Below are 14,905 nucleotides of genomic sequence, written 5' to 3' on the forward strand. Positions count from 1 at the left end.
TTGAAGATTGCATGCGCTGTCGAATTCCATAGCAAAAATCGTTCATGAATACGCACCTCAAGTTGGAAAATCTGCGTATTTTGGAGTAAAAATATTTAAAAATTCAGAGAGCATGGTCCTCATTACAAGCAGGAGGTCGAACGTTCAATCCCAAGCTCGTTGTACATGAATCTTCATAATTTTTGTATCGTTTTCTACCAAAACGATCCTACTGTTGTTCCTGTCGCACTAAAAATTCCAAAAACATCCGTGACACCTATGACAAATCGTTAGAGTTCTCTGCATCTTTCTTAAGTAGGCAGCTAATCCAATGATCGTAATTTTCACTTATTCTCACGAGAAGAGAATGCTCATTCACGCAGATATTCGCCGAGAAATAATTTTCAGGAAAGAAAAACAGGTGTTAAGAGTGATAACTATATTTCGATCACTTCCAGTGGCGTAAAAATTTGATTTGCTTGCAGACTACTCATAGTTTTAAGTTGTCCTGCATTTTAACTGATATTGAGTAAAATTTCGGTGGGGTTAAAAGAGAGGGCAATAATTTTACTTAGTCACTGAGTAGATAAAAGTTACCGAGTACGATTTTCATTTTTCTTCTGAGCTCGTTCTAAGAGAAAATAGTGGCGAGTGAAAGATGTTTTCCGCCACAAATTACAAAAAAATATTCTCCTTCGACCCAAAAACGCTTGATTTCGTCTCATCGAACTTGCAATTGAAATTGGAAGTCACTATTTGGTCACTTTTTCTGCAACTGAAAGTCACTATTTGGTCCCTTTTTTCGTCAGCTTTGGTCACTAAAGTCACTATTTTGAGTGGCTTCGGTCGCTACCAGCCCTGCTTACACCCATTTGGGATTGACCGTCTCAAGTTAATACATCAAGCTTCTTAAAAGACTGAAGATTTTGAAAGGCTTCCAAGCATTTTGAAACGATGCATTTGAGCCAATTGGAAGTTCTGAGCTGTATAGAAGGAGGCTTCTGAGCGAGGTTTCTGAGCCTCTTGAAACAAAGCTCCCGAACCTCAGGAAAGTAGGCTGTTAAGCCTATTGAAGCCTAGCCTTTTGAAACGAGGCTTCCGAGCCTCTTGGAAGGAGGCTTTCGAGCCTCTTAGAAGGAGGCTTCCGAGCCTCTTGGAAAGAGGCTTCCGAGCCTCTTGGAAGGAGGCTTTCGAGCCTCTTGGAAGGAGGCTTCCGAGCCTCTTGGAAGGAGGCTTCCGAGCCTCTTGGAAGGAGGCTTCCGAGCCTCTTGGAAGGAGGCTTCCGAGCCTCTTGGAAGGAGGCTTCCGAGCCTCTTGGAAGGAGGCTTCCGAGCCTCTTGGAAGGAGGCTTCCGAGCCTCTTGGAAGGAGGCTTCCGAGCCTCTTGGAAGGAGGCTTCCGAGCCTCTTGGAAGGAGGCTCCGAGCCTCTTGGAAGGAGGCTCCGAGCCTCTTGAAAGGAGGCTTCCGAGCCTCTTGGAAGGAGGCTTCCGGGCCTCTTGGAAGGAGGCTTCCGAGCCTCTTGGAAGGAGGCTTCCGAGCCTCTTGGAAGGAGGCTTCCGAGCCTCTTGGAAGGAGGCTTCCGAGCCTCTTGGAAGGAGGCTTCCGAGCCTCTTGGAAGGAGGCTTCCGAGCCTCTTGGAAGGAGGCTTCCAAGCCTCTTGGAAGGAGGCTTCCGAGCCTCTTGGAAGGAGGCTTCCGGGCCTCTTGGAAGGAGGCTTCCGAGCCTCTTGGAAGGAGGCTTCCGAGCCTCTTGGAAGGAGGCTTCCGAGCCTCTTGGAAGGAGGCTTCCGAGCCTCTTGGAAGGAGGCTTCCGAGCCTCTTGGAAGGAGGCTTTCGAGCCTCTTGGAAGGAGGCTTTCGAGCCTCTTGGAAGGAGGCTTCCGAGCCTCTTGGAAGGAGGCTTCCGAGCCTCTTGGAAGGAGGCTTCCGAGCCTCTTGGAAGGAGGCTTCCGAGCCTCTTGGAAGGAGGCTTCCGAGCCTCTTGGAAGGAGGCTTCCAAGCCTCTTGGAAGGAGGCTTCCGAGCCTCTTGGAAGGAGGCTTCCGAGCCTCTTGGAAGGAGGCTTCCGAGCCTCTTGGAAGGAGGCTTCCGAGCCTCTTGGAAGGAGGTTTCCGAGCCTCTTGGAAGGAGGCTTCCGAGCCTCTTGGAAGGAGGCTTCCGAGCCTCTTGGAAGGAGGCTTCCGAGCCTCTTGGAAGGAGGCTTCCGAGCCTCTTGGAAGGAGGCTTCCGAGCCTCTTGGAAGGAGGCTTCCGAGCCTCTAGGAAGGAGGCTTCCGAGCCTCTTGAAAGGAGGCTTCCGAGCCTCTTGGAAGGAGGCTTCCAAGCCTCTTGGAAGGAGGCTTCCAAGCCTCTTGGAAGGAGGCTTCCAAGCCTCTTGGAAGGAGGCTTCCGAGCCTCTTGGAAGGAGGCTTGCGAGCCTCTTGGAAGACGGTTTGCGAGCCTCTTGGAAGGAGGCTTCCGAGCCCCTTGGAAGGAGGCTTGCGAGCCTCTTAGTGGGAGGCTTCCGAGCCCCTTGGAAGGACGCTTCCGAGCCTCTCGGAAGGACGCTTCCGAGCCTCTCGGAAGGACGCTTCCAAGCCTCTCGGAAGGACGCTTCCGAGCCTCTTGAAAGAAGGCTTCCGAGCTTCTTGAATTTACCAAAAGTATACGCACAGATAACAGATATTTAGGCTAGAACAAATTTTATTGAAAATCCTGTGTAAACTTTTGAATTGATATACGTTGGCCCACAACTGCCATCCACTCAACTGATTGCGGCAGTACATACGGACGCAGCTGATTAACAACCGTCGAACGGCAGCCAATGCATTTGACAGAAGCATTCGGGCTGCGTTTTCAATAACAATGATCCTTGCGCCATCTTCAATCGATTGCCAAACGCGGTCCCAATTTAAAATACATTTGAATTAACGGTTGCGAATGTTTACACACGTATCGGATGCCAGCCTCAATATCTGTTATCTATGGTATACGTAAAGGCTATATGTTCGCTCTTTTATTTTAGGCTCGATTTTAAGCTGTTGTTAAAAGAAAAAGAGCACCATTATCTCTATAGTTTATTCGTTCATTTCAGATACACATGTTTCGCTATAGCGCAAAAGTTATCAGCACTGTATTTGTCACAATAACAAATACCAAATTATCAATAATAACAAATTTGTCAAGTCTGCCTGATACCCATGACGATATCTAAACAGTTTTATAGATGTCTGAAGGAATTTGACAAATATCTGGCATTGTGATAAAGAGTGGGCCTTTAATTTCTAATACATCGTTCTGTTAAAAACCCAATTTTTTAAGTAGAAAAAATACGATGGCAAAACAATTAACTGAATGATCAGCAGTGATTTATTTTTCCTCCAAATTTAAGAACACTATTTTCGTTGGAATCTGAAGCAAAATAAAACAAAAACGCTGGTATCTTCAGCAGTTTTCTGTTCATGTTTGAATTTATTTATTTTGATGCAGCGTAATTTCAAAGTACATTGATCCGAAGTCCGTAGTTAAAGTAACGCGTTTAATCGCCAAAACATACAAAATTTGAATGTCGCGATTCAATCTGCAGAAAATAGAACAAAGCTGTATAACAGTTTTGAGCTTTTGAATCTGAACTTAAATCAATCTAGGTCAGCTGCTGGGAGAATGCATGTTCAAGATTCATATTCAAATTAAATACAGCAGAACAATTTGAATCACTACTACACTGAGGAAAAAGTCCATATCATGTTTATGTGTGAGCGATATAGATTTTTGCAATTGCTTCATAACAATACATTTTATGTGTGGGTTTTATAAAAACTGTATTACTCATAACAAGACACTTTTATTAGTAGAGCACATATACTTTATGATTATCTTCTATGTACCATATAAAGTTGGTTGATAATCATTATTAAATATACTTATAAAACGAAAAATAAAACAAATAGATGTTATGAAACGTTTAAATGTAATTCAATATTCTCGATTAAGTTGAAAACCGAAATGGGCGACAAGCGAAGCTGGATTTTTCTCGGAATCTGTACGTTTAACCCATCTTCACTATATAGTGTTGCGTTATATAACGCTGTGACAAATTGGATTATCACACCACTAGTTAAGCTAGGTACGGATGTACGGATTCCGAGAAATATACAACTTCGCTAGTCGTCTCAATTGGTATTATAAAATGAATGTTATTTTTTTTACTAAAAATGCGATTATAAATAATAGTCTTAACGGTTCTTAAAAGTTCGATAAAAATAAATTCAATCGTTCATAACATGAGTGGTTATGTGATGTAAATGCAAATTTTATCGAACTTCCAAGAAATACAAAAAATCTTCCTAATTATATTCCATCTTTATTGCACTATGCTATATTATCTGATCTAGGATTTTGCGAACATAAAATCATAAAACACAAGAGTTATAAAGGAACATATTAAAATTGTTTTGAATTCTTCAAGTCAAATTACAGTTTATTTCTCTTCATGAAATCCTTTTTGTTTTCAGGCAATATAAAAATCAGATTTTTTTCGAAATAGTTGTCGATTGTTAACATTGTAAACCATAATTGGAGGCCCGTCGATTTCATCTATACCAAGAACATGGAATGCATCTGTTACATCCGATACAGAATAAGCCAAAAAATGTTCATCAAATCCTCCTATTTCCCATAGCCGACCTATTATGAACAATTCGTTCTTTGTTGTTATTAGCAGATCAACTATTTCGTATAAATTAATGGTTTCTAGCTCCGTTCTAGTAACAAACGTCTCAATCTTGTATGCGCATCCTTTAATACTGATTTCCTGAGCAGTTCTAACTTGTTTAATTTCAAATGGCAAAGGTAGTGATAATTTTTGAAATACATTTGTGATACAAGATCACAGACGGAGGTTTTCCGTCCAAAGTTGAATTGAAAAATGCCTTAGTATGCAAGTCATTCGTGAACTGCAGGGCAGCTTTCATACACAACGTGAAGCAAACATTCTTACGCGATGACATAATGTGTGCATACTCTTTGAATCCTTTATGTTTTGCTTCATTCCTAAAATTCATCATATGCACAACATTTCCGCTAGCATTTATAACTGTGCCGTAATGACAAACAAAATGGTGCTTGGGTTTAAGGTGTTCATCAAATAATTCTTGATACAGAGTATGATGAGTTTTACTAAGTTCATTAAACTCATCAATATCCTTCGAAGAGAAGGTTCGCGATAACATTTTTTCAGTCAACTTTACGAGAATCTTACAGTACTGCCAAACAGGATCGTTTTGTGGTACAAATGGACCCATAATTAGCATAAAAAAGTGCGAGAATGCTTTCATCTCACTTGCTGTCGTTCTAAGTACTACTGTTCGTTCCTTTTTTCTTGCTATGTACATATCAGTAATGTCTGGCATACGTTTTAAAGAACTATCTAGTGCTGTTTTACTGAAAACATGTTTTGCTACATTGAACTCTCTTAAAGAAACATACCGTCTTTTGTATATACAGTGATTTAAAATAGCAGTAAATCCAAACGTGCATACACCACTACAGTAAAAATCATGCATTGGATCAACACACAAATTTTCAACAGCATGAAATGAGGGTAGTAGGTTAAAAACTGTTTCATCCTTCAAACCTGTTTCGGAGGTTTTTTGCAGACTAACATCTATGTTGTAGCCTTCAACAGTTCGCATATAATCTTGATGTCCCTCTGTATCATGCTGACATTGTTCACGTGTTCTTTTACAAAAGCGACAATAGAAGTTTGCATTGAATGACGAAAATTGTAGTAATTGGTGTATGCCAAGGTTGTCGCCCTGTAGTAAAACTGTGACAAACCTCAGATTCTTGTCGATACCATCGACATTAAGAATAGTACTTCGTTCTTCAATATCTTTGAATACTTCCACTACGTATTTAAAAAGCATATTAAATCCTTTTTCAGTTAAATCTACTTTCTTAATCATTGCTGCAACAAAAATGTTGCACAATTTAGATTTAAATTCTTCGGGCAAAACTGGGATTGAATAGTAGACACCACAAACAACGTGCCTTTTGTTATGTGAGCTGAGGTTATCATTAATTTCGAACTCATCTGCATACAGTGAAATAGGTATAAGAACCTCGTCTGGATACTTCTCCTGAATTTTCTTCCAATTGCTTCCATTTACTAAACTGGTTATGAATTCGGAATTTTGATATGCACTAATTCGTTTCATTGTAATGTCTAAAACACTCGGGCAACTGAAAACGGATTTGAGTTGAAATTCAATATCCATAACTACCAAATGACTTTTTTCTTGGACGTCCAAATCCGATTCATCATGTGTTACAACTGCATCATTCACAATTGTTATTATTTGTGGCATACGAAAAATATTATTTTCTTCTAAATATTTCAAAAATTTATATTCAGTATCAATCAATTGAAATGGATTTTTTAATTTTGCCAGATAACTTTGAAATTCGAATTCTGTTTGAGGATCATTTGCATTCATGTAAGGAAGAAGTTTTTCAATTTCAGTTACTATGCCAGAATTAAGTTTAATTGCTTCTCTTTGTATCAGTTTTACGTCACTACGGGAGATATTTGTTTCACTGTGGAGCCTCAAAGTGAAATCAACAGCTGAATGTTCGAACTTAACCAAATTTTGATTGTGAATTAACTCGTGTGTTTCTAATCCATCAGTTTGTGTTGCATCGGCTAAATCGTCTTCAGTATTTTCGTGCCCTTTAATTTTAGGATCATGTTTTTTTCGTTCTTGAATATTGCTACTAGTCCTTTTCAAGTGTTTTTGAAGAAGATTGAATGTGTCCCAGCACATGTCGTTTAAAAACATAAAAATTCGACAGCTTCTGATAACATTCTGGGTAGGTACATTTATAACTATACAGTCTTGGTATTCTATGACTACTATTCAAATGGTCGAAATAGATAAAAGGCGAAGAAAAAGTTTCTGAACATTCTGAAATCATACAAGCAAACATTATCACTACGAATCCAAATAGCGTTTGATCTTAATGATGGACTCGTATTGTTCAGGAATTTGTAGATCGTATACAAATGAACAGATGAAGTTCCACACCAACCCGGAAATCCGCGAAAAAGGCAGTCCGAGGACACTGTTCAACTTCACCAACACGTCGATCGCCTTCGCTGCAGAATCAAGCTTGTAAATCGTCTCGTTGTAATGAACTTCAAATATCCCAGCCAACAAAGTTAAGTCTTTGCCTCGTACTACGATACGTGCTATCGAAGGAATTCCGTAGCGTGAATTTATGGCATTTAGCGCTTTCACTTTTTCGTAGACTTGCTCATCCGTCTCTGCAAATGAAATGATCTCCTCTTGTGCAAATAAGACCGATGGTTTGAATGTTCGTGTTACTTTGGTTGGTCTTAGATGGTTGTTCAACAGAAGCAGTACACAACAGATTTGTTGACCTGCAAGCGAAAAAAAAATTAATTGACATTAAAATATACGCACAACAAACGTTGGTTACTTAAGAAAAACAGTTAGTGATTTTCAGTAGAAAGTAAAAGATTTTAAATCTACCAACAAAAAATTGTCACTTCGGTAACGGGTCTAGGGAACTATTCAATCGGAAACTATGGGACATAGTTTCCCGTTTAATAAACCTGTTGCGAGCAACTCAGTTAAGGATGAGTGCCATTATCAGGGATTGAACTAATCATTTCATTATCATTTAGTATTTAGCAAATAATTCATTCCAGAAGTAGAATTCCGAAAAATGTTGTATGGCGGACTTTTAGCGCTATTTCTCCTCTACTTTTTTTCCTAAGGGTACATTGCTCTACGTCTGATATTTACAGCGTGAGATGCTAGTGTCATTTAACATACTAAATGATAATAACACTTATTATCATTTAGTATATTAAGTGATACTAGCGTTTAACGATGTAAATATGAGACATAGAGCAATGTACCCTTAGACAAAGTTGTAGAGGGGAAATAGCGCTAGAAGTCCGCCATACAACACTTTTCGGAATTCTGCCTCTGGAATAAGTTACTGGCTGAATACTAAATTATAATGAAATAATAAGTTCAATCCCTGGTCATCATGAGCTAGACATTTACATGCACAAACAAATCAAATTTCTCAGGTTCTAATATACAAAGTCTAATGCCCAAAATTATTGAATTGTCACTTATAAATTTAAAGAAGGGAAAATTAATAATATTATCTCTGATTCACGAACCGTTTGATTGTAAATAATAGTTTTGTTATAACTCACCAGAAAATGTTGAAAAATAAATTGTACAAGCGTCGAAATAAGCCAGCGTAGGACTAATCTTGTTAATACAAATAAAAGAAATATACAACCTCACACGAATCCAGTTTTTGAATGTGAACGGATTACTAATTATTACTACGGATTACTACGACTTATATGCATATATACCATATATTGTTTATACCTAAATAACGACAGCCTTTCTTCCGTACCTGTGGTTGACTACCTTTGGTTATGGATTTATATTTCCTTCGTTTATTGGCTTCGCATCCCACAACTGAGAATACCCACTACGCAGCTTGGGGCCATCCACAAACTACGTCACGCTCCTACGGGGGAAGGGGGTTACGAGCAGCGTGACAACTCATACAAAAAATTTAGAGGTTTAATACAAAAAGTGTGACGAAGGGGGGAGGGGGGGTTGAAAATCGCCAATTTTTGCTTGACGTACTTTATGGATCTTCCCTACTAAAAGATTTCTAATGTGCCGTCTGAACAAGCTATATCACTTGATACACAGGAAGTTGATATCAATGTTCGTATATCTAGTTTTCACTATGGATAATGCAAATGATTTCTCATGTCATGTCAATGTCTCATGTTACGCAGTCTTGGGGCAATCCAAAAAGTACGTCACGTAAAATGGTAATTTTCGACCCCCCCCACGTCACGCTTTTTCTATTAATTCTCTAAAAAAAATTTAAGGATAGTCACGCTTCTCGAAACCACCCCTCCCCCTAAACGCGTTACGTACTTTGCGAATGGCCCCTTGGGGGAAATTTCGAAAACACCATTCAGTGCCAAAAGAGGTGTCTTGGAACCAAACATTGCCACATGGATGCTAAATGCACCGAGGACGTCTGTCATGAGAAAAAAGATTATAAAAAATCGTATCAATCAACGAACAAATGTTGTTTCTACTTCGCAACGGGTAACAAGCACTTCAATGAATTGAAATTTTTTAATATACCTACGTATGCAAACATTGCTGCCAGTAGAAAAAAAATCGTTTCCGTAAATTTACAATTGTGTACCTATTCAAAAGATATTTTAGTTACTAGATGAAGATTGCCGCTTCGGTTCCCTTTGTTCTGTTGCCCGGAACATGTTGGGTACCAAGCTGTCAAATCGTATGGATTTTCCTTCTTTGACATTTAGCTCCCCTATCCTCGCCAGCAAAAGATGTTCCGGACATCGACAATCTTTATCTGGTAACTAAAATATCTTTTACCTATTCCCAATAAGATATTGCGCTGCTGATACAGGTAGCATTTTCGTTTCTGACATCACATGATTGAATAATAGACAATTGAGGGGATTAGAAGCAGAGGGGTGTAAGGGAGAGTCCACAAATAACGTAACGCTTAGAGTGGGGAGGGGCGGTTGAGCGAAGCTTGACGATCCATACAAAGTTTTCAGATGTTTCATACTATAAGTGTGACATAGACGGAGGATGGGTCTAAAATACCTAATTTTTGCGTTACGTAATTAATGGATCTTCTCTAAGTGATATTTTGGTCAAATTTGGGTTGACTTAAGCGAAAAAAGCGTTGATCTTATAAGAGCTTTGCGGAAATATTTTGATATAGAAACGCGAAAAATATTCAATTAAATATTCTAGAGCGGACCGAGAATCGAACTCGATATCTTTGGATTGGAAATCTTACGTCTTTGCTCGCAATGCTACTGGCCTGGCCTAGCTTTAAGACAAATATTTTCATTCAATAAGAAATAAAATAATACGTACACTGACTCACGTTAGATGACTTCAGAAGTTTCAACGCAGATTTCGAGGGCTCTTCCTTGTATGGCCTATCAATATACTTGATAATTTTAGGAAGTAATAACTCCCACTTCTTCCAGCCTTCCCTGTTACCAATGCTTAACAAGTGAAAATCAATGTCGACCTGGAAAGAAAAAAAACTGCCTTATACATCTAAGTATATAAGAAAGGGAAACATATCACTATTGGGAACAATGTTAAGTAGTAGACATCATTAATTACGTAACTTGTTATTAACTTGGAGCCTTCCTTGGCAATGCGATAAAGGCAATAAAGCAAGAACATGCTGCTGGTGGCTGGATTCGATCCCCGGTTTGGTCTAAGATTTTTTCTCAACTTCATTGGACATGATAGTATCATCGTGTTAGCCTCATGATTTTTTTTTTTAATCTTTATTTAGGAAAAAAAAAAAGCCTCATGATATACGGATGCAAAAATGATAATTCAACTTGGTAAGCTGCTATTTAATAAATGTGGAAATAGTATGGTGTGAGGCGGGAAATGTCCTAATAGGGGATGTAATGCTAATAAAAAGATGTGATTCAGTTACGTAACTACTGATGTCCATGGAGTTTTTTTACAACGTTTCTCCTGCCCTCACCATACACACTTTTTGCAGTGCCCCAAAATCTAGGGCTTACTCACGCTGAATTTGTTCCAATATTGATTTATATATTCATTCCCAATAAAAAATACATACTAACTTTTTCACTCATACACCCACTGCCTTAAACATATATTTCAATAATTTCATAAATTCGATTTAGTAACATTACTGCATCAAACAAATGTTCTGTCAAATCATATTTCTGTTGTTGTTTCGCTATTTTTTTGTCAGCACCATTAGCACAAACTCTCAGGCACAGACCAGTAGTGGACAACTTTTATAGATGCATTAAGTTCATTTGGACTGGACTGAAACGTTTACCATAGAACCCCACACAAAGGATACGTTTGCCAAGGGAAATATGTTAAATGCAACACAAACGCACATAGGGACATAGCCGCACATAGGACTTTTAACATAAATATTAAGTAGGATTCGTCGTCAATCGATGATCATTCGAAGACAGCGACAACCTGATAATATGTGTATGCTTCTTATAGATGTTATATAGCCTCATTTTCCTTGATGTTCCAAATTTAGATCTCTTTCTCAATACATCAATAACACAAGACCTGATTCCTTCCTTGCATTTGAAACTTTGAAAATGAATTGGAAATCAAGAGTAGCTTGTGCAACACTTTGTTTACGTACGTGTGTCTTTCTTGCAAACATTGCATGCTTTCGCAGGAGAATACATTTTTCACTGGATCGAATTCTGCAATCACGAGATATGCATCAGGGAAGTAAGATGTTTTCTTCCGTCACTTCCCAGCAGCGTACATGGTGCTATCCGTTCAATCTGTGGGAATATTGATTCAGATTGAGCTACATTTTTAATGAATATAGAATGAAGTGATGTCTTGAAGAAGAACTAAACTATTTATGTATCAGCAAAGGATACTAATCGAAACACAAAACATAATTGAACTTACCTATCGTTCTACTGTTTATAACTTAGAACAGGAACAACAGCCTCCACCTGGATTTATGTTTAACAAGTAGGGATACTGGAATTTATAAACACTGAACTGCTCCAAAATTATTTAGAATAAAACTAACTCGTTGAATTTAATATTTTTCGTCTCAGAAGTTTTATTTTGTTAAATAGGTATATTTTGTTGTTTGACTGTCAAATTTAATGATGATGTCAAAACTTGAAACAATGTTTTATAGCATAGGTGCGAGGAAAAATGCACATATGTGTGAACTGTTGAATGGAACCGGCATAAATAATTATTTAAACACTATTTATGTTCGTATCACGGGATTAACATATCATTTGGCTTTGAACGATAGCATTTCTTTTGTAGGTACATAGTTTTAATAAAATGCTGTGCGAACAGGTGCGAATATATAGTATCTAATAAGCAGAACATAGTAGTATTATTTCGTATATGGGTTACAGTTAGCCCCAAATACGGACCGTTAACGAAAGCAGTATTTATACAATTTGACCGAGAATTTGACAAAGGGTCGTTCAACAATTATGTCACAGGTTTTAGGGGGAGGGGATCCAGGATCTAAGGTTTTGTGACACTACATATACTAGGTAATACTAAAAAGCGTGACAGAGGGGGGAGGTCTAAGGGGGGTCTAGATATCCCAAAAAATGCTGGACGTCATATTTGAATCACCCCAAAGTTCCGGTATCCGGCTTTGTATATGTAGGTAGGTTGAGAAGGACAAAACATTTTGTGAATATTTCCGTTATATTGTGATATTTATAGGAGCAAATTGTACTTACTAGTTGGTAGCCGAATTCGTCATTATAATGGTGGTATTCCTGAAAAAGTGTTGTTTGCTGGTCGGACTTTCTTAGCATCGATTTTCGCAGCGGAAATGAATAGGTCCACTTATCAAGTGTGGCAGACCAAGGCTTTTCGTTTTGTTGGAGCCACACAGCTGCTTCCTTCGCCTCCTTGGTAATGACGTCAGTCGATGAAAGTGAATTACTCTGGCTCTCGTTTAAGTGTTCCTCTTCTTTCCACTTTCGTTTAGCCGTCTTTTGCTTCATATTGACAATCCGATTGTAAAGCTTCCCGCCTGGATTTTTTTTAGATCCTCCTCGCGCAATAAAGTACAATTCCTAACAAAACAAAAGACATTTTTTACATTAAACTTAATAAAATGTAGAAAGTTGCTTACTTTGGTTTCGCCTTTAAACAAGGCTGTGATGGAGTTGACGTATTCCTCGAGGACTCGCTCGTTCGTCTCGGCTCCTCGCTGACAATGATAGTCTGCCACAATCGCCACAAGTTCCTTTTGGCTGTCCTTCGACAATAGGCCCAACGATCCTCTTTGTAAAATCTGCTTTCCTGTGACGGTGGTGTCCAGCAGACGCGTAAGCGTAACAGGAGAAAAATGCATCGAACATGAAGCACATCCGTCGTTCTTTTCAGCGCCTATATCTGAATTGTTTGATTTTTCGTGAACTTCATTTGCAGCTGGATTGACGTTTTCAGAAGGTGTATCCGATGACGAATTGGTAGTTGCCGTGGGAATTTGAGTGGGAAGAGTTTCATTCGAAGTTGAGGGGTTGTTCAAGAAACGGGGCATAGCGACAATCACCGAGCAGTCTTGACTAGTGACTTCGGGACACACAGAGCTTTGCGTGGGTGAATCCTTTTGACACACGACTTCATCTTGAGTTGCTTCCTTGTCTTGCGCGTCACTGACATTTTCATGGTTCGTGCTTGTTTCCACAACTGCCACTTGTTCCTGAGAAAACTCTGTATCAGATGTGATTAATTCCTGTGACTCTAGCCAACATTCTTCAACCTCCACTTTTGAAAATCCGATGATATCGTGTCCCTGCAACATGTAAAACATATTTTATAAGCCGATATTTAAGCTGCATATATAAATAATGCCAGCATGGTCTTGCGGCTACAAAGCAAGACCATGCTGAGGGTGGCTGGGTTCGATTCCCGGTGCCGGTCTAGGCAATTATCGGATTGGAAATTGTCTCGACTTCCCTGGGCATAAAAGTATCATCGTTTGGCTACATGATATACCAATGCAAGAATGCTATCTTGGCTTAGAAACCTCGCAGTTAATAACTGTGGAAGTGCTGAATGAACACTAAGCTGCGAGGCGGCTCTATCCCAGTGTGAGGATGTAATGCCAATAAGAAGAAGTAGAAGAAGAATATAAATAATGTTTCTTACGTGTTCCTGCCTCCAGCTAACGATTCGTCGGAAAATTTCATCGATATTCCATGTCTGTCCCTCAGAGCTCCGAGTCTCGGCCAGCAACGCCACTAACTCGTCCTTCGATATATTAATCAAAGTGCTTGAATCAAAATTTTGACCTAAATTATATAAACAATACGATTGAAAGCAATGATAAAAAAATTGAAATGTTGAAAGATACCTTCAAAAATCCAGAATAAATCTTCTGGAAGATCCATTTCGTTGAGCACTATAGACGCAAGATCTGTCGTGGACGCCATTTTTTTCAAAACTGCACGCTTCTTGACACGATTGCTTGCTTCCTTGTCTTGCGCGTCAATGACATTTTCATGGTTCATCCATTTTATGTGTACCATGTTATCGATTTTTGCTATTGTACCTGACTTATACTTTTTATTTGTTTTGAAAGTAGCAGCTATAATTTATAAATATCGGATATATATTTTACATTTTCAAAAGTATTAATGTCATATAGAATCGATAGCTGATTCTTTCTGGTCATTTTATAAGTTTCTGCACATATAAAAAACTATTGTTTTTTTAATAGTGTAGGGACACGGCAGGTATTTTCGTCTGTTCGTCATAGTCTCGAAAACCAATAAAAGAGACGCTTTTCTGTAAAACTCATACGTACCAAATCGTAAGCTCAGGAGAAACGTTCTGCTATAGTGGAGTTCTAGCAAATGTACGTTGCTTTCATTGGTTTTAGCCCCTATGACGATGGACGGAAATACCTGCCGTGTCCCTAATCTGATTTAATACTCATAATCGACAAAAATTCAAATGTTACACATTTACGACATGAGCAGTATGGCTAGGTGTCTCGTCAGTTAAAAGAACTTTTTTTTCGGTGCATGATCATTGGCAGCTCGATAGTTATTATTTTTTATCTCCTGACTTTCACCAAATATCATATATTACAATATTGTCCATACGGAATAAACTTATAACGCTTTTTATACCGAAGTTGGATTTTTCTCCGAATACAGGCAAATTTCCCAACAACGGAAGTAGTGCGCTGGATTCGCCTAAAGATGCGCTAAACAACGCACCAACTAGTTTGACAGATAAAACTTTGGAAGAAAGTTCGGTTCGGAAGTCCCGACTTCCGAATTC

The 14,905-nt window shown here is 38.9% G+C and overlaps 2 protein-coding genes across 4 annotated transcripts in view; one reads left to right on the top strand and one right to left on the bottom strand.

The window, feature by feature from the left end:
* The window catches only part of LOC134207899 (tau-tubulin kinase homolog Asator), a 181,327-nt gene that overhangs the window by 12,118 nt on the left and 154,304 nt on the right, over positions 1-14,905 (top strand). The gene's annotated exons all lie outside the window — the stretch shown is intronic.
* Positions 6,940-14,334, bottom strand: LOC134207558 (uncharacterized). Its single transcript, XM_062683265.1, has 6 exons — positions 13,971-14,334; positions 13,766-13,908; positions 12,744-13,409; positions 12,343-12,684; positions 9,956-10,115; positions 6,940-7,395 (listed from the first exon to the last, which is right to left on the bottom strand). Exons 1-6 carry the CDS (start codon positions 14,143-14,145, stop codon positions 6,947-6,949), a joined length of 1,935 nt encoding a protein of 644 aa, XP_062539249.1. The 5' UTR covers positions 14,146-14,334; the 3' UTR covers positions 6,940-6,946.

This window comes from Armigeres subalbatus, chromosome 1 (assembly GCF_024139115.2).
Source record: "Armigeres subalbatus isolate Guangzhou_Male chromosome 1, GZ_Asu_2, whole genome shotgun sequence".
Classification (NCBI taxonomy): domain Eukaryota; kingdom Metazoa; phylum Arthropoda; class Insecta; order Diptera; family Culicidae; genus Armigeres; species Armigeres subalbatus.